Genomic DNA, 21,173 nt, shown 5'->3' on the forward strand with positions numbered 1-21,173 from the left:
AAAACCAAAGTGTTCTTAATGAAAATGAATAAAATAGATTTCTATAAAGGAGTTTTAACTATTCTTTAAAAGTGATTCACAGAAATGTGAGATTTATATTCGAATAAAGAGGAGACTCCTCTCCACTTAGAACAGTGCAGCCCTAAAATACAGAAACAAGCAAACCACACATTCAAGCCATGAAGAACACCCATTACTTTCTCTACAATATTGCAAGGAGTATTTTATTTTAACTACTATCACAATCTAAAATATATAACTGAATTTCTTCTACAAGTTGCCGCTTTTGACCCAGTTTCATTCATTAAAACTCTCAGTTCACATGCTCAAGCAACACCTATCAAATCCAAGTTATCAAAGAATCAAAAATTCTGAAATACAAAGCACAAGGCTCTGCTTTATTCACGGTACTTCTGTTTGCCAGTTAATTTAGAAGTGGTGTGAGTGACTGACTCTGCTAAGTTACTGCTTTACCCTACACTTTCTCTTACAAAACACTAAAACAGTGGGTAGAAGAGTAAACAAAAACAACTGCAGTTTTCAAAGTATCCAGTAGCAATGCTCATCTTGCATGGCTATCCTGGTGCACCCTTATCAGCTCCAAGGGGATGATGTCATCTTCTTCAAGAGTGTCAGTGAAATAAGAAACAGGTCCTTTCACTGTTCAGGAAGGCCCAAACCCTTTGTTTGGCTTTCAGTGCTGAAATTCTCCCCTGTTGATAAACTAGCCCTGCTCTATTTAAAAAGAAAGGAGGAAAAAAAAAAAAAAGAAAAGGAGGAATGAATATTGTAGATGCATTCAAAAGGCATTCAGGGAAAGAGGACAAGTTTGAAATTCTCTGCAGGCTCCTTGCTGTTGCACTTGATGCACAGCCCTAGCAACGGCGGGCACCCAGGAGCTCCTGTGACCGTGGAGACACGCACTGTGCTGCCTCTCGTTGCCTTGGCTAGGCTTTCATATTTTCATTCCCAGCAACGGAAATTAATAACAATAATAATAATAATAATAATAATAGCACACACACGACAATAAGCCCACGCTGGCAGCAGGCCAAAGAGAAAACCAGAAACAACAGCAACAACAACACACAACACAAAAAGAACTGTGTATTGGGAAAAGTGCTGACAATTTAAGTAAAAGAAAGTTTCTGGTGACCCAAAAGCTGATCTGAACACCAGTTAAAAAGAAAATTGCTATGGTTGTTCAGCTTGGCCAAGCAAAGAATAGCTGACTCAACCATCCTAAAAGAGAATAGAATCACACCCTTTTGTCTTGCACAAAGAAGGTTCAAAATAGCAGATTAAAAATATAAATTTTGCACAACAAAATTTTTTTTTTTCTGAAAGTATTATTTCTGTGTAGAGAGCAATTGGGCACATCCGACATTCAATCCTTTCCTCTGCATACTATTTAATTTACTATTTAATGCTCTCATTTTTTTTTCCACTCACTCATGCCTGCACACATCCCCTAAGAGCCTAATATAGGACAAACACACAAATTTTTTTTGAATATATACTTCAAATAATATGGGGCAGATCCTGCTGTTTCATTGAGAAAAAGTCCAGGAAGGAACGCCCGGATCTCCCATAAGAGACCAGTATCTCATACTCCAGACTTTTCCTACACAACAGGCATGAATATTCTGCCTTTACAGCAGGCTGTTTATGGGGTTATAAGTGTATCCATGGTTATGGGAAGAGCACTGGATGGTTTTAACAGAGCAAGACACAATCCTGCCCTAGTATCTTGCATCCTGTTTCTGACTAGATGATGGCTTATCTGCCCACCTAAGAATATTACTTCTCTTCACAACCTGCTTGCTTACTTGCTTTATAAGAGATTATTTTCTCTCCAGGCATCGGCTCAAGAAGTCTAACCAAGCAATGCTGGAAAGAAAGTATATTCTTTTAAACAGAAAATACAACGAGCTTCCATCTCAGGTGACACATACAGGACCGAGGTCACAGGTTTAACATACTCTTACCTGATTGTTCAGGCAGCAGCATCTCCAGAACCTTGCAGATGCAGAGGCAGTATTTCACAGAATCACAGAATGATTGAGGTTGGAAGGGACCTCTAGAGACCATCTAGTCCAATCCCCCTGCTCAAGCAGAGACACCCAGAGCACGGAGCACTGAGTGGTATCCAGGCCAGTTTGGAAGATCTGCAGAGAAGGAGACTCCACAACCTCCCTGGGCAGCCTGTGCCAGGGCTCTGGCACCCTCACAGTGAAGACGTTCTTCCTCATAATGGAAATGGAACTTCTGGTGTTTCAACTTGTACCCATTACTCCTTGTCCTGACCACCACCAAGAAGAGTTTGGCCCCATGTTCTTTACCTTTTTTACCTTCTCCCCTCAGGTATTTGTACATATTGATAAGATCCCCTCTCAATCTTCTCTTTTCAAGGCTAAAGAGGCCTAGCTTGCTTAGTCTTTCCTACGATAGATGCTCCAGTGTCTTAATCATCTTTGTTGCTCCACGCTCTGCTATTTCTAGCGAAGATGCTGGGACTCCACATCACCACTTTCATGGATAGCCGGATTCAGCGCCTGCAGATTTCCCAGACTGCCTACTAGAAAACATCAGCAAGAGGTAGGGTGGGTGGGACAGACACACTGTTCTTAACCACTAACCCACTAGAGTGAGACAGACCATAAAAATCATGGCTATATGCCAAATTCTCATTTGCCCCACAAGCTCAAAACTCTCCCAAACCTGCCCTTATAACTCATCTTGTCCTCATATCTTCATTACTTCTAGTGTCTCAATAGGAAAGTCAGAGGCTTATAATTTAATAATTAAAAATAATCCATAGCTTTGAGTTGCAGTAATAAAAAAAACAACTTATTTTATTTATTGTTACTCTAAACATTTTTAGCATGAAAATTAAATCTACAATTTTCTCTCTCCTTCTCTTTCCCCTTATTAAACACAAAGTTTATAATTGCACTGTTGTGTAATTGAATTTATTTGCACCAAACTCTATGTAGCAGAGAAGTCAACATGCTCAGTTCATTCGTCCTGACTGCACAATTCCATGAAAATATGGATTGGCAGCGAAAATATATGGTCCTCCTTTGGGGGAGGGGGAGACCCTTATTATGCAATACAGAGAAAAAAAAAAGCCCAAAGGATAGATTTGCAATCAATGTCAACTCTATTTCAATTGTTACGTAACTGTTAACCTTGTCCTTCATAGGAGGGGAACCACAAAGCACATCCAGTGCTGCATACAAAGGCCAGCAATGCTGCAACCAGGTGACAGACAGAAAGCAGAAACTCATCCCAAGAGTAGAACTTAAATAAAGTTTACCTAGACTTTCTTAAGCTCCCCACCTCATTAGATTTAGTAGCCCTGACTTTCATAGGCCAGGGAAGCAAAAGAAAAGTTCCTACATATGCACCCAGTCACCAGGCACTGCACTTGCCTTTCCAACCCTAACCCCATCACCAGCTCTCTCCCTCCTTTGCTATCCTAGACCTAGAAGGCTAGTCTGAAGTCACAGCCATCTGAAGGACCAAAAATTGGGAGTTAATCTCCTGGAAGAGGCATTTCTTATCCTAGAAACAATCCTCACAGTTTCAGCATCACCCAGGGCTCTCTGGGAAGACCAAAGCAGCAACCACTTTGGCCTCTGTTGGGCTGCCATCAGCAGGCACACCTCTCGCCAGTGTCCTCTAGGGAACCACAGCAAGCAGTAAGAAATCTCCCATGTGCTCACCAGACGAGGCCTGGCCACGCTAAAAATCACACCCGCTTTTCTGTTTGTTTTTATATCCTGCTGAATTTCAGTCGTCCAACTTGACACTAATCAAATGTCGACCAGAACATCTGATGTGGCCCCAATGACTTCCTCTCCATTCACAGAGAATTTTTACTCTTACTTAGTACCAGCAGTTACAGGTTACAGAATCACAGAATCTTAAGGGTTGGAAGGGACCTCTAGAGATCATCTTGTCCAACCTTCCCGCTCAAGCAGGCACACCTACAGCATGGGGCACAGGGTGGCATCCAGGCAGGTTTTGAAGACCTCCAGAGAAGGAGACTCCACAACCTCCCTGGACAGCCTGTTCCAGGGCTCTGTCACCCTCACAGTGAAGAAGTTCCTCCTCACCTGGAGATGGAACCTCCTGTGTTTCAGCTTGCAGTCACTACCCCTTGTCCTATCACTGGGCACCACTGAGAAAAGTTTGGCCCCCTGCACTTACACTTGAGAACAAACACACATTCAGCACAAAACACTCAAGAGGTTCCTTTCCCAACTCACGCTTTTTTGGTACATCATGATTATCATAGTAATGGGAGAGGCTCAAGTAATTCTGTACTGTAATTTCCATTCCAGGAGGGTCAGCCTAGACTGCTAAACCACTGTCTCACCATAACAAGCTTACCACTCTCTAGTGGAAAGAGATACAGTGGTTGCTGAAACCCCAAAAGAAGAAAGGAATCTATATTCCTTCGTCAACATCTAAACTCGTGCTTTAAGTACTCTTGGTTCAGAAACCACCGCACTCACTCTTAAACACAATGAACTTCCCACAGCTCTATACATTCAAGATAAACCCCATATCTCTGCAGGAGCTGGAGTCTTCTTGTTTGCAAAGCCTAAAACAACATTAAAAAATTAACAAATTCCAAGGAAAGATTTTGGCAGTTGCTGGCTGTTTTACAAGACTAAATTACAGCTCCTGACAAAACCTTTCCAGTACCAAATAGGATGTATTTTTTTTCAGGAAGAAAAAAAGACCTAAGAATCATCACGTTTAGCAGACAAGTAAAAACCAGAAACTGTTTAATCTAGTATGATTAAAACTGAATAATTTGACAGCATGATCGCAGTACACTTTAAATAAAATATAACAGAATAAAAGCAGATAGTCACAAAAAAGCAGGATAAAGGATGCATATAATCTGTGCTTAACTACAGGCATGTCTGTTAATGTCCTTTCAAACAATGCAGATGGCAGTGTTTCACTGAATACCTTGTTTTGGATATTAATACACTTACTGCTATTTACACACAGATAGTGCTATCACAGAAACTTGTTGCATAAGGTATTCTCTCAATATAAAGCAAGAATTCATGGATTAGTGTGATACTTTAAATCAGCTCCCCAATTCACTAATATTGTAACAGGAAACACAATAAGTGTTTCCTTAATTAATTATGGAATTAATCCTTAATTAATCAATAATTAAGTCTTTTTTTTAAAAAAAAAAGATCATCCCACAGGCAGTTCTCAGTAACATCCTCCTTGTGCAAGCTACAAAATTAACGTGGCAAAACTAGAATGCTTACAGTCTACGTGATACTGTCAAACATCCCCATTTTCCTTTACATTAATCTTCTGTTATTAATAGGAAGGTGGAATGATCCACTCAATTGTAACAGCGCTCTCCCAAGAAATAAGAAATGCAAATACAGGTCCCTTTAGTTACGTAAAGCAAGAGACTGAATATTGATAAGAGTTCTGCTTCCAGATCATCTTCATAAGTAGGTATTTACACTGATGTCATAAGGAAATTCTATGAATCCCAAAAGCTTTTCCAACAAGTATTCAACTAATTGTTTCTAATGTGAGATAATTATGTGTCAATAATAAAGGATAAGATTTTATCCTTTATTAAAAGGCTAAAAAAGCATATAAAAGAATCAGTTTTATTGAACTAACTGGACTTAGCTATTATACTGAACTAGTACATTATAACTATAACCTGTTTTAAGCATCAACTAAGACACCATTCCGCCTCAGATTTAAACATCTTACAAGATGCTTACAAGACTGAAACATGACCAACGCCTCTCCTCCAGCCCAATAACACAGCTGGATACCAATACATTTATGCAGTGAATTGTGAGAATTTCCCCAGGGGCTGGCTCAGGTGTATGGCCTTTTCCAAAAAAAAAAAAAAAAAAAGGAAAGACTCAGTAGTTTTGGATACAAGCTACAGGCACAGTTCTTTAACTGCACTTTTTACAGAAAGTTGAAGAGTTTAATGACATCAAAAATAATCCCATTGTACTCCGTCTACAAATTGTAACACACTAAACAAAACTATATTCCTGTGGGCAAGAACAATATAAGGTGAGACACAAGCTTGCTCAGAAGTTTAGTACTTTAGTACTTTGTCATGAGTACATGTCATCAATTTTGTCATGAGCTATTATGGCTAATAGACTGAAGTCCCAAATGCCTTTCTCCCATTACTTATCCCCTCCCACATTGCAAGTGCCAAAAGCCCATGCTCTGGTGTTTTTTGGTTTTGGTCTTGTCAGTATTAGAAGGTTTTTACTTTTTATTTTGCTCCTTTGGTTTCATGCCTCTACATACAGGCGCTTCAAAGCTTCATTGCCCCCAACCATATTTCATATAGCAGCTCTTCACCTAGCAAACCCCCCGAAATGTCATAAGGTTAATGCAACCCAATGCCAGTTTCACTGCTACTAACATTACATTGCTCTCAACTGTAACTAAAGAATACTGGCATAAGAATACAAGCCTTTCACTGCTGTTGGAACACCTTACCTACGTGTCATTCCATTAGTAGCTCAGAGTTAACTTGTTAACACTGCTCGATACAGCAGTGCCTTCTTTAGAAAGGGCACTTTCCTTGCAAAACAACAGCACCTCTTTCGACCACTTTCCTTTCAAAATTATCAGTAAATAAAGGAGAAAAGTAGGCACTAGATATTCAAACTAATCATTACAGAATCAGAGAACTGTTATGGCTGGAAAAGACCTTCAAGACCAAGTCCAACCATAAGCCAATCCAACCATGCCCGCTAAACTACATCCCTAAATGCCTCATGTACACATTTCTCCAACACTGCAAGGGATGGTGACTCCACCACCACCCTGGGCAGCCTGTTCCAATGCTTAAGCATTCTTTTCATGTAGAAATTCTTCCTGATGTCTAACCTGAATCTCCTCTGGTGCAACTTGAAGCCATTTCCTCTTGTCCTAACGGTAGTTATTCTGGAGAAGAGATCAACCTCCACCTCCTTACATCCTCCTTTCATGTAGTTGTAGACAGGTCTCCCCTGAGCCTCCTCTTCTCCAGGCTCAATAACTCCACTCCTTCAGTTGCTCCTCATAGGGTCTGTGCTCCAGCCCCTTCACCAGCTTTGTTGCCATTCTTTGGACAGGCTCCAGCATCCAAATGTCTTTCTTGTAGTGAAGGACCCAAAAACTGGACACATTACTTGAGTTGTGGCATCATCAATACCGAGTACAGGGGAACAATCACCTCCCCGGTCCTGCTGGCTACGCTATTCCTGATATAGACCACTGACCTTCTTGCCCACCTGGGCACATTGCTGGCTCAAGTTCAGCCAGCTGTTGGCCAACACCCTCAGATCCGTTTCTGTCGTGCAGCTCTTGAGCCACTCTGCCCCAAGCCTGCAGCACTGCATGGGGTTGTTGTGACCCAAGTATAGGACCTGGTACTTGGCCTTGTTGAACTTCATACAGTTGGTCCACCCATCGATCCAACCTGTCCAGATGCCTCTGTAGAGCCTTCCAACCCTCAAGCAGATCAACTCTTCCTCCCAGCTCTGTGTCATCTGCAAATTTGCTGCAGGTGCATTTGAACCCCTCATCCATATCATTGATAAATATATTAAAGAGGACTGGCCCCAACACTGACCAGTCGCCGGCTGAGTTTGACTCTATTCACCACCACTCTTTGGGTCCGGCCATCCATGGGTCAGTTCTTCACCCAGCAAAGAATACACCTGTCCAAGTAATCAGCTGCCAGCTTCTCCAGGAGAACACAGTGGAATATAGTGCCAAAGGACTTACAGTAAGTAGAGCACATCCATACCCTTTCCCTCACCCACCTTACAGGTCACAGAATGAGATCTGGTTGGTGAGGCAGGACCTGCCTTTCATGAACGCATGTTGGCTGGGCCTGATCTTGTGGTACCTACAGTAATTCATGCATTCATGAATCAACAGTAAATAAGTATTACTAGCATTAAAAAATGTATTTTCTTCCTGGCAGGCTGACTCACAAGTCCTAGCAAACTACCATCACTTGTAATGAGCTTTCACCTTCTGCTACAGTACAGGCTGTGATGTGGAAAAACAGCAAGGAGAAGAGCAATAAGAATGAGAGATGACACCGACACTGCTTTGCTACCCAGGCCTTTATAATTGCTCAAACACCATGAGGTATTTGTATAAACATTCGGCAGTTGGGGACTCACATTCACCTCCCTTCTCCACAACAAAAAGAAACTGAAGCTGCTAATTAGTTTCAGTGGAATCTGCCTAAGTAGATAGCATTTTTCACATCCATTTCTAAATCATAAGAACGGACATGAGCATTATTCAGGTCACTGCCCAATAGGGACAGCTTTAAAATCTAGCATTTAGGTTCCACAACATCAGCAAATAGTCGATTAAAATTCCTTGGTAAAACAAGGAACAACGTTATACATGTTGCTGTCACAGGCTACAGTAAGAATTTTCATGCCAAATCTCTCATATACTTTCCCAAACAGCTAATTAAAATTCTTCACAACAGATCCCAGCAATATAACAGAGATGCTTGTAAATTTACGAGCTTTACAGTTTGCCAGAACAGATTCTCCTGCAAAACAAATGTCTTGGCATTAATTCTCCCAGCATCTTTTCACAAAGTTACAACTGATAAAATACAGTCTACAAGAGATGCAAAATTTGGCTACAATCTGCTCATGACAATATTCCTGTTTCCAGGCCAGTAAAAACTTTCAAGACCTTCCCTCCTTCTCCCTCTCACAAACAGTCCTCCCAACTCCGTCAGTTTTCAGGTCTCTTTAGAAATCATGAGGATTCTTAGTAGTTGCACAGAAAAGGAGCATTCAATCACATTTAAACAGTCAAAGAGGCAACCTGCTAAAACACAGCACATAGGAACAACTTCAGTATTAACCTCTGGTGACTCACCTGCAGAATACATTTCAGCACTGACTTTTTTAGAAGAAAGGGTCAAATAACCAACATGAGAAAAAACAGAGAGGTATAACACTGCCTTAAATGCATCTATATATTCAAAAAGCTATTCAAGAAAGTACCTTTTTTTTTTTTTTTTTTTTTTTTTTAATGGTAGTATTTGCCACTCACATTCCCCTTCTTGAATTTAACATACAAACATAAAAACTGAGTAGCGTGAAGCCTGCAGCCTTCAAGACATTCACTCAGGAAAAGTTCAGGGGACTTTTTTACATTCATGCAATCTCATGTTTTAAAAGTTAGCTCTTTAGATTAACTTTTTATTTCAAGAAATCTAATTTGGCAGATAAAGAACACAACAGCATGATTTTAATCAGTCTCCCTTGAGACTTCCTAAAATAACACTAGCTGATGACTACCAGCAAGATAGCAAGCTATTCTCTCCTTGTCAGCTGCATCTATCTTCCTGAAATACTTGTTAGAATATCAGTGACAAACCATAACAACATAAAGGAAGTAAATATAGCTCAGCTTACACTTCACTGAAAAATATTTTTAATCTACTTTTTGTCACTCAAGTCACACCTAGCTATAATGATTTCCAATAGCTATGGTCTATTACGAGTGGCTTTCCCACAGAAAAACATTCATCTAAAGAATGGTGTTAAGGCAAGGGCACTCTTTCAGCAGCATACAAGAACCATAAAAAAATAATAAGGTTGTTCACTTATTTGAGGTATAACCACACTATCCAAATTCATCAAAGTATTTTCTTAAGCATAACATGCTTGAACAGCATTCTGCCCGTTACCTTTGTCAACTTCTAACCATGTCATATTACCAACAACTTGCCAAAGCAGAAAGCAACAGACAGCAAACAGCACGTCTGAGTAAAAGCTATTTTCAACCTGCAATTCAATCAGCACTTACAATGGCTAGGATTAAAGCTTCAAGACAGCCAAGTTACTGTATATAGGCCAGCGCAATTACATGCTGAAAAACATTGAGAGCACAGGATGGTAGACTGTGCTCCTCTTTGCGAAGAACAGCACCAGAAAGTTATTCACTGGCAGTGAATTCCTTCACTAACAGAGCACACTCATATCTCGCCTGTCTTGGTTAATACTGCACAAAGAAAAACATTAAAACAAATGACAGTTTCATCCCTATTCTTTTCAATATGATTTAGAGATAACATTTCGGCAGCCCTAAAAATCAATACCCTTTCACCTTCACTGGCAGCTGCTCAGCTGACTTCTCAGTCAACTCCAAAGTAGCTTCCTTGAATAGTATTTTGAGGGCTGGCTCAATAATAAGTCAACTCCATCCTCATTCTGTGCAGTGCCCAACTACTCTGCTGAAGTAACAGTTACAGGATCTATTCTGTAATAGCAGCTTTGAGGATACTTTTAAATACCAGGCTGTCATAATAACGAAAAATAATAATGAAAAATAAACGAATTTTTTTTTCAAGCCAGCCCTGAATTTGAAGTATAAATTCTTAATTACCAGTGTCTTTAACGTCAGTCTTAAAATTTTTAAAAAACAAAAAGCTAAGATTATTGGTTCAGATATAAGGCTGATCTATAGAGTTTGCTAAGAGCAAACCACTTTGAGAATAATACAAGCAGTGATAGCACCATGCAATCATTTATCCTTTAGGATACGTCAAAGAGATATATACCATGAAATAGCATTGACACCCATACACTGGAATTGCTGCTGCACACCAACAAATAAGGCAAGGAAGAAGACTTAAGCTATATCTCATCACCATGCTTCCAAGAGATTTAATCATTTAAATTTTACTTTCGATACAGCAAGCTGTACCTTTCACTGGGTTTCTTCTGAAGAGCAATGCAAACAGCATTCGCGGCCTCTTCCCTATCTTCCCCCAGACAAACACAAGGAGATGCGTGCTTTTATAACACATCCCTAATAAAAGGAAAAGACTACAAGGAATATGTAAAACTATTCTGAAAACTTTCATATTCAACAGGCACAAATCAAGGCAGATATAGTTAGCAAAAAGGGGAACCTTGAGATAATTATGTTAATTAAAGCAAGCTTCAAGGTTTTACACATATTGTTTCTTGACAGGCACTTTTTGAGTATTGATCACTTCTCTTCAGCAAATTAAATGAAAGCATCAGGAAAACTGAATCTTAAGAATCTGAGTAGAAAAGTTCAGAAAAATCAAAGCTATCAACATACCCTGTGCTTAGCATCAATTCACATTCATCAACTGCAGCATTTTTTTTTCCTCCTCTACATTTCAAAACCAGGTAGAAGAAATCTGAAAGCATAATTCAGTAGCACTCGAACACGGGAAGACAGTCTACCTCTTAAATCTCTACTCACTCACCTTCTGAGACATTGGGATTTTCCTTTTTTTTTTTTTCTGCACAACATTCACTTTCAGCACAAAAAAAAAAAAAAAAGGTTTATTTTCCTTCTTAAACCAAAATTAAATCTTAAAGAAACTTTTCAACTGATTATATAAACACACACAAACAAGGCATAATAACACCTGGATGAAGAGCATAGTCATCATAGGAGAGCTGAAGCAGTACAACACACAAGTTAACTATGTTTAGGGGGGCAGATGGGTGAGAATGGGAAAAAAACTGAACAGAACACCTAAATCCTAAGAAGCATATACCATCTACTAGGCAAATTACATATATTTATTTTAATGGCATTTTAATAAATAATTTAATCCTCCAAAATTCAGAAAGGGAACAATACCAAGTATTACATGATAAAATGAAGTAGGTGAATAGGACAGGAAGGAAACACTTGGGTCACAAGCAAACAAGCACGGAAACTAAATCCAGAAGAATTCACATTTTTCTTCCTCGTACAGACACGGGACACAAGATGTCTCGTTTACTCTAATCAGACTGGCACAAAAATGAAAGTCTTTGAACTGCAAACATCAGCAACCACTACCATACATGAATGATTTAAACTATTAACACAGGTTAAAACAATCATATGAGCCTGAAATAAAATACTATGGTTTACCTACAGCCTGTTTTTCCAATTATGAACAAAGCCTGTATACACTGTTTATGGTAACTGGAGAGTACTTCTGCATTTATAAGAAAAGCTTAACTCTATTTTCTCAACTGGCAGCTTAATACAGAGTAGTTGAAAAACAAGACGATAAAATTTAAGGAATAAACACATGTGCAGCGACTTAGAAGAACATACAGTGTAATTTGTCCCCTCTAACTCTTCTTCCTCACACACATTTTTTGAGAAAACATCTATTTTACAATCATACTACAGATTCCTACAAATAAGCCAACAGGAAGGAGATAGAAAAAAATGTTATCAAGGGAACTTTAGAAACTCTAGAGGCAGAAGGAAAGGTGGCCATCCTGAGACCAGCACACACTCGGTGCTAGGCACGTGTCAATCTGCAGCCCACCTCCTTTCCTTGGTGCTCAGTGCTATCGGGATGCTTACTCCTTTCACCTTTCTGAAGTGCCCTGCAGGATTGCTGCCCCTCACAGTTGCAGAGAATAAAGCTCAACAGGTGACCTTAATTCCTTGCCTGGGAGGCTCTCCGGCACTGCAGGGCCAAGACTTCCCATAGGAAAGGCAAAGGATCGCAGGCTGCTGTGAGTCAGCACCCACACAAACCTCCATGAAGGGGCAAAAAAGCCTTTTATAAGTGAAGCCAAACGTCACTCTCCAGGGACAACTGCTCCAATACGGTATTAAAGCCAGGGTAGATATGCAACTCTATTTCTTCTCATAAAATGAGAAGTGTTACTCAGTACCAGAAGTCTGCTTACATCAGTGTCACAGCTAGAAAGGGGCCATCATTGGTGGTGTGGAGAAAATTTAAAACCATTGGTCTACTCTCATAAAATGCAGGCACAAAACTTCAGCTTTTCGTTAGCACAGACGAATTTGCAGCTGGTGCCATGATTGTGTTCTCCACTATGACGCTCTTGCCTGCAAACCCTGGTGTGTGATATAGCCTCTCAGGAATGGAGGAGGAAAGCAGGCAGGACTTGCTTCCTCAGCTCCGTGGTCCAGCCTGTGACCTTTGGAGGCACAAGTGAGTTAGCATGTGGCAGAGAGCTGCAACTTCCTCCTTTCACAGTCCCCAAGATGCTGCAGGTGCCTCCTGGTATCTGATTCGCTGATAATGGACCCACCAGAGGCAGGGGGAAAACAGAAACCCCACTCAACTCACTAGAGCTAAAACAGCTAGTTTACCTACTTTACCTCTAAAGCTGTTACTTGTGGATGCCATAGCACAATTATATGACTTAGCAAACACTTATTTTCTTCTTAATCACACTTAGAGGGATTGCAGGACTCAGTAGTCCAAGGCAACTGGCTTCAAAGAACAGTGCTGAAATTTTCATGTCTCCTGTTTTCACTCTTCAATCAGTATAAACATTACTTACCATTATTGTTTTGAACTGGCAACCATAGTTTTTATAAAACAGAAGAAACTGCAGAATCGAAGACAATGGCATATTCCAGCTACTTCTCTAAACAGGGAGATAAGTTATAGAATCATAGAATGCTTAAGGTTGGAAGGGACCTCAGAGGTCATCGAGTCCAACCCCCCTGCTCACACAGGGTCACCCAGAGTACATGGCACAGGGCTGCATCCAAGCGGGTTTTAAAGATCTCCAAAGAAGGAGACTCCACAACCTCCCTGGGCAGCCTGTTCCAGGGCTCTGTCACCCTCGCTGTCAAGAAGTGTTTCCTTAAGTTCCTGTGGAACTTTTGGTGCCTCAGCTTGTGGCCGTTTCCTCTAGTCCTATCACTGTCTACCACACAAAAGAGGCCGCTCCCTCCTCCTCACTGCCTCCCTTGAGGTATTTATAGACACTGATCAGGTCCCCCCTCAGCCTCCTCTTCTCCAGGCTGAACAGGCCCAGCTCTCTCAGCCTTTGCTCATAGGGCAGATGTTCCAGGCCCCTGGTCATCCTCGTAGCCCTGCGCTGGACTCTCTCCAGCAGCTCCACATCCCTCTTGTACTGGGGAGCCCAGAACTGGACACAGTCTCCAGATGTGGCCTCACCAGGACTGTGTATAGGGGGACGGTCACCTTCCTTGACCTGCTGGAGACGCTCTTCTTAATGCACCCCAGGATCCCGTTGGCCTTCTTGGCCACCAGGGCACACTGCTGCCTCATGGTCAACTTGTCGTCCACCAAGACGCCCAGGTCCCTCTCTGCGGGGCTGCTCTCCAGCAGATCAACCCCTCATCTACCCTGGTGTCCGGGGTCATTCCTCCCCAAATGCAGGTATCTGTAACTACACTTAATTCCAACATAATGATGCTTATTATGCACAGGAGAATTGTATTGCTGTATGTGTACCAATGCAGATAAAACAACATAACTTGTTTAGCTAGACAAAGCAGAACATGCTGCTTGTTATTTTTATGGTTTAAGGCCATAAAGTCTCAATCTACGGCCTCTTCCAATAGCACATGCGCATGTGACTTGATTTTGTACTGCAACTCATGCATATTTTTCCTCATCTTCAAGATACCTAGAGTTTACCTCTCAGTAATCACAAGAGAGCATGGTATGATAGCTATGTCTTAAAAACACTCTTGAACTACAACTTAAAGGAGATGAAGCTACTTTTTCGGGCCCTCCACTCTTTAATGTTCAGCCTACTGAGCACTAATGCAAAACGATGATGGGTGTACAGAAGAGTAATAAAAATACTGTACCCTTGTTTATTAATAGTGACTAGGCACCCAGGTTCAAAAATCAGCAGTAGGTCAGTACTAATTCAAATAAACAACTGTTCCCGAAATGGAGTGAAGGTCAGTGGGTAGTAAAGATAGGAAGTCAGACTGGAATTAAGAAAAGAGAGCTTCTTATTTTTTAGGCATTCTTAATGCCTAAATGGTAATGAGAAAATTATTTCTTTTCTATGTGTTTGGAATGGGAAAACGCAATGCATTTTTTAATATGTGTTGAAGTGATGACACACGGAGCGTGAACTTTAAAGTCTCATTCACCTTTACTTCAGTAATTTCATATGCCAGATGGTTGCAGATGTTTCCAGGTAGTTGAGCCTACCAGGGAACTCACAGCTACTTTTGTCTCAACTTGTTCCTCTGCTAAAAACATGCAACAACATTCCTTGCTGTGTTATTAATAACTGTAATACAATATTAATTTATTACTAATATAATGCAATCCAGGTGGTACATAAAGTGATGACAGAGGTGTAGTAGCTGGCTCCCTTTCCTCTGAGCCCATAATGAAGCAATATCCTAGCACGTGAGTCGAGCCTACTGAGGCTCTGTTTCTCCAAGGAGGTGGATAGCACCAGCCCCGATCACCTGCGGCACTGCGGTTGGTTCTAACGCTCTTCCTCCCAACCCAGTAAACAAAATCACACGGAAAGAAAAGCGACTCGTTACTACTTACGAGGTAGGATGGCTGCTGAAGCATGGGGGAAAAAACAAACAAACAAAACCACACCACAACCTATTCCAGAGGCCTGAAAAAGTGTATTTGTATTTGGAACAACGTGGGAAGAACTACAATGGACCAATTAGCACAGATACCGACCGAAGCCTGCATTTACAGGCAGACTGCAATAATGCCATTTCCTTAAATCACTTTTGAAAAGTTTGGAATACAGGGGGTGCAACTAGTTTTCATAGAAAACCTCAAAATTCGTAACTGCAAGTACCAGACCTGTGGAATTATAACAGTGAGAACTGACTTTTTCTTCACCTGCTTTGTTTGATTGCAAGCAGTCAGTAAATGGATAGCACTATGAATCTAGATGCTGTGTGACTAATCGGTAATTTGAAAATTTAACAGTACTTTAAGAACTAACTTCCTTAAAATGATGTTCTACAAAGACTCCTGAGCTAATAGCAGCTAAACTAACAAAAACCCACAGAAATGTCAAATTCAATAACTACAATTTTTTTTAGCCTAAAGCAAACAACTTAACTGAACGATAACTTGTTAAAAGTCATACCTTGCAAAAAACTTAAAAGACCTCTTACATTAAACCGTCTGAATACAAATGCTGAAAGCCCAGTGTTTGATATTTACTTAGATCTGCTGTAGCAGGGTGTTTTCTTCTTTGAAGGCCCATGCTGCAGAAGATGCATAGCTTTTCACAGTTGTGTTTGTGAACATGTGTTCATATTGCCTCAGAACAACATTTTTCAAACTGAGATCTAATGCAGCTCATGCTTTCAAGTCAAAATAAACAGCTGTTTACACTCCTAAATACTTCTGTAGAAAATTCAAACTTACACAATCACTACAGAGTCAATCTCCTGAAGCATGAGGCTTTGTGGATATGTGGATAAATCTAGAGAACTTTGAAAGGCTGTTGGAAATAACTGTTCTGCCCCTTCTTCTCTTGAAAAATAAGGCCTTACATTTTCCTTAGACACGATATTTGCAGGAGATATCAGTTAATTTCCCATCTTCATGGGTCTTTTTTCCCTGGTAGGTCAATATTCCAAATTCTGTCTTCTATAGCTAAGCTCCAACAAAGAACAACACAACCACCAACCCACAAAATGCTTTCTTCAGAGAATGGCTTTTCTACTTGCCCTCATATCCTCCAGGATCAGGAGCCAAACAATCCTCTCCTCCGGCATAGCCTCTGTAAATCAATACATTTAAAAATACAACTGTGTTTCAAGCAAATCAAAGAAAAGGAAGCCAGCTGGTAGGTTTTCCACTCTCAGGAAAGCTGAAGTCTATGCCAGGATATATCCTGGTATTGAGTTCAGTGCCAGGACTGAGCTCAGTGCCAGGACACAAGCCAGTGATGCCACCACACCCCAGAGGCAGCGATGGCCTTTAATCTAGGGTTGAATCACTACAGTTGAAGATGAAAATCTGGACAGATTATGAATGAAACTCTGGAACCCCTCTGGAGATCATTAGATTTACTTGTCTATGCCTCCCCCCCGCCGCATGACACTGCTCCTATTTACACATTCTTGGGAGAGATTTGACAACAGAAGGTGCCTGCAGTTTTCTCAGCAGGAGCAAGAGGTCAAAACAACTATCCCGATACCATTATATCTCTCTCTTCACACTGGGACCATCATTACATCGTATGCAATACGTGATTGTTTTTGTTGGTTTGTTTTTCCATTATTACTCAAAGTATTCCCACTGCATTTCCTTCCTATATCAAAACCCATCATTTCCTGTATCATTATTGAAATATAATTCTTACCGCTCTCTTTCTTTCTGCCCTACCACTGAAGAGCACAGTGGGATGTGAAAACAGAATACGGTAACGTACTCAGCATGCTGTAATTATATGAATAAGTTTGGAAGATCTCTAAAAAAAGCATGCCACTTGACATTGGCCACGTATATATATATATATCCACTCTCCTGAATGACCCTGTGTCAGCAAGTCAGAAGTATCAAATAACTCAAAGCAATTCAAAACCAGCAAATCCAAAGTACCAAATTAGATTTAACTAACATTATTGGCACTGGGCCTGAACCACAAACTTAGATCCAGCTCTTAATTTTCCCAAGGTTCACAGGAATGGGAAAAAGGGACACGTGAATTCAGATTCCAGATTAGATCCATTTCTTGTTAGAACAATGGATACAGAGAGAGAGGAAAAGAGAGAGCACCCTATATTACAAAGAAATAAGACAGTAAAAGTCAGATCCCAAACAGCACCGTGGTCATTAATTAAATGTATATGAGCAACCCACACAGGTTGTAATACAGCTAAGTTGCTCAACAAGAATTTTCAAGTGTTACTAAAAGTGCTACAGTGGAACTCACGGTGCATAACTGCATCTACACGTCACAATCCTGGTGAAACCAGGACTTGGGCATCCCAAGCTACAGGCCCGTTCACAAGGGGAACAACCCTTACAGCAGTGCCCTGGGGAATTGGATCTGGCACACCTGCTCCAGGCACACCTTTACACACACCAGGCAGAAGAGACACAACGTATATATTCAAACATATATATTCATTCAAAATTACGGCTGCAGAAAAAAAGGTATGCATACAGAGAGAAGAAAGAATACAGGATTGGGGAGAGGTTTCAATTAGACACATAGTTTCAAGGGAAAGAAGGATTGCAGATACTTTTCAGTTTATCAGCTGGTTTAGCTGCTTCATATCATCCACGTACTTAATGCTTTCAGGGTAGTAAGTCCCATTTCTAGTCAGTGTTCATCAGTCTTAAGTCATCTAACTCTTGTGCGTTCCCTGCACAAGAAGCTAAAAACAACGCCAACCAGCAGATACTGGTTCTCATAAACTTGTTTCATCAGATGAAGACTTGTTTCCAAATCCAATTACATATTGAAGTTTAAAAAGAAGAAGAAATTTAAAAAAAAATGAAATCAAGAGTTTATTTCCAAACAACTGGAGTGAAAAAATGCTGCCCTGGGGGGTCAAACTGTAACATATGTTGGTTACAAAAAAGCTTCTTAAGAAAGCTCAACACCACAAAGTATTTTTCGCTTGCATTCTAAAAGATTTACTCGATAACTTAATATAATAACTTAGCATATATCTTTTGGGTTTTTTTTTTTATTAATCACAAAAAATAATGCTGTCATCACTGGAAATTTCAGCTCAGTAATGACAGAATCTTACATCCACTGAAGTCAACGGAATTCTCTCTGCTGACTTAAGTGTATTGGGCATATGCTACAGTAGTACATCATTTACACAGAGATATTCCAATCAGTGAGTGATCTGAAGGCTGCAAACTACCACCTCGCTCTTTCTTTTGTAGCACTCACTGACAAGAAAAAGGCCAGTAGTTCTGAAGATTTCAGGGATCACGAAGATTTGGGCTGCTTCTCTGAGCTATAAAGTCCTAAGTCTATTTCAAAATACTTAGCATGAGTCACCATCAAGACCATTAATCCATTAGCTCACTAATTTTCAAAGTAATTAATTAATCACTCAAACTCCCTCTGTGTCAAATTGAACTGACACCTGAATTTCACCCTGTGGTCTGCTTTGACAGCTGCATTCCTCAGAGATCACAGGGTTCAGGACAAATTCTGGGAGAAGTGTGGGGGAAAAAAGTGTTAAAGTGCTCTTAGTTAAGTAAGGAGGTGATTCTCTAGAGAACAATCTTGAGGAAAAAATTTTAAAAAAAAGCCTAACCTCTTGCCCCCTCCACCAAAAAAAGAAAGTGGAAAGCCTTTCCTGAAAAAGTGGCACATACCACTGAAAAAGAATCATCTAACAATAATCACAGAAAAGTTGCAGTAATTACCAGCACACAGAAAGAACTATTCTTTACCTTTACTGGATACATCTAAAATAGTCTCATCAACCTTCTTTAGCCCTCCTCTCCTTTTTTATAAATGTAAAATGTAAAAGAATACCAGGAGACATAATTAAGGCATTCCAGAAATAGGCCCTGATTCTGCAAGCACAAAGGTAACTTTAACCATGTAAACACATTTCAGTGAGCCTACCCACATAATGAAAATAGCAGAAACACATGCTTGCAAGAGTCAGAACCCCAGATTAACAAGTCATGGGGACAGGAACTGCCTTGAGCAGAGTGGCTGTCTTTAATAACTGATTTTATAGCACCACTAGGGATTTATATCATCTTTCATCCAAAGTCCTCGAGTTCAGCTTCAAAACTTCAACTAGCATTCAAAAACACATTGTGCACTGAAACACAGGGCAAGGGTTAAACGTATAGAAGTGACGATGGATACTGGGTGGCTCCTGAGACACTAAACCCTGCTAAAGGCTATCAGATGGCTCTAAAAAAAAGTCAAGATAGTATTCAAAGGAACACAGAAGTAAAACACTACTCAGTAGAGCACTCTTAAAAAATGAGGCCAAATTAACGGTAAATTTGATTTTAAATTATGTTTTTATTCTAATCTACGAGGTATCAGAATCTTCCCCATCTTTCTCTTAATTAGTTTTGCCTCCAAAAAAAAAGTCTTCTTTTGAAACAATGGGACCAGGCTCTGAATTAGGGAGGCCTGAGCACATGAACACAGGACTGACCCAGCGCACCAAGGACTCTGCACGTTTTTGTGCGTTAGGCAGAGCTCTGCTCTCTGGATGCTGTATCCTTGGAAACTATTATGCAGGAAACTGTTCCGCAAATACAAAACTTCTGTCTGCTCCAAGAGCTTTTCTCTGAAATACTTTTATTGGGTTTTGGATCTCCTTAAAGCTAAGAGCACACACGGCCCTTTGTCATGCTCCCGCGAGCTCCCAAGAGCAAGATGCAGTGCAACAAGCGGTGTTGGGAGAGTATTTTCCTCCCACTTCACCAGACAGAGGGGCAGAAAGAGTTCTGCAACTTTTCCTGTGCTCCCTTCTGTACAAAAAAAGAGCTGGACACTTTTATCATTTTCTTTGGTGCACTGCAGAATATGTAGCTACAAGATAAAAGAATAAGGAAGAAAATAATGAAAGGGCATCACCATTATGCCAATCAATGGCATTGTCTGGAAAATTTGAAATTCAAACATCATGCCTGGGTGCCTGACTTCAAGGGCAGAACTCCAGAAGCCAGCAGACATATCAGAAGTATGCAAGAAGAACCAGGTAACACTTCACGAGGCTCGTGGGCGCCGCAGCCCTTCACAAGGGCGCCCAGCAGCACCAATTGTTCCAAGGGCGGCCGACAAACGGCTATTCTCACCAAAGCCCTCGCTGTACCCGACTAGGGCAAAGCCCAGACCCTGCCTGTGTGAAGGTGCTCGTGCCCGCCTCGGCTTGGCCGTGCCTCCCACACGAAACGCTAGCTCGCCGAGCGCCGCCACGCTCGCAGGGATGGCTGGCAAGGGGCAGGCGCCCCGGGTGCGAGACGCGGGCAGCCCCGGCCCTGGTGCTGTGGGGCGCCGCGGGGCCCGCCGCAGGTGCCCCGGGCCCGGGCGGACACCCGGCTCTGTGGCGGGCCGCCGCGCTCCGCGCCCGCCTCGCTCCCCTCTCCCTGCTTCCCGGAGCGGCTCCTTTGCCCACAGCCTCCCTCCCGGCCCCTGAGGCGGCGTCGCGCGCGGCGCTCACCTTGTGCGGGGCGCGCAGCAGGCGGTGCACGGCGGGCAGCTGCGTGGCCAGCGGGATGTCCTCGCGGAAGGTGTAGAGCGGCGGCCGCGTGGGCTCGGGGAAGTTGGTGCTGTTGAAGGGGTCGGTGTCATCCAGGAACTGCACGCGGCACACCAGCGTGGCCGTGGCCATGGCGCGGCCATGCAGCGGCGCGCCCGAGTGGC

The 21,173-nt window shown here is 41.5% G+C and overlaps 1 protein-coding gene across 2 annotated transcripts in view; it reads right to left on the reverse strand.

Moving 5' to 3' along the window:
* Positions 1-21,141, reverse strand: part of FHOD3 (formin homology 2 domain containing 3) — a 363,251-nt gene extending 342,110 nt beyond the window's left edge. For both annotated transcript variants that reach the window (XM_026040807.1, XM_026040808.1), the window contains exon 1: positions 20,971-21,141. In XM_026040807.1, the coding sequence (XP_025896592.1) occupies positions 20,971-21,141 (171 nt within the window). The remainder of the gene's footprint in view (positions 1-20,970) is intronic.
* Positions 21,142-21,173: the final 32 nt, after the last annotated feature.

This window comes from Nothoprocta perdicaria, unplaced genomic scaffold (assembly GCF_003342845.1).
Source record: "Nothoprocta perdicaria isolate Ctin4 unplaced genomic scaffold, notPer1 scaffold_268, whole genome shotgun sequence".
NCBI classification, from domain to species: domain Eukaryota; kingdom Metazoa; phylum Chordata; class Aves; order Tinamiformes; family Tinamidae; genus Nothoprocta; species Nothoprocta perdicaria.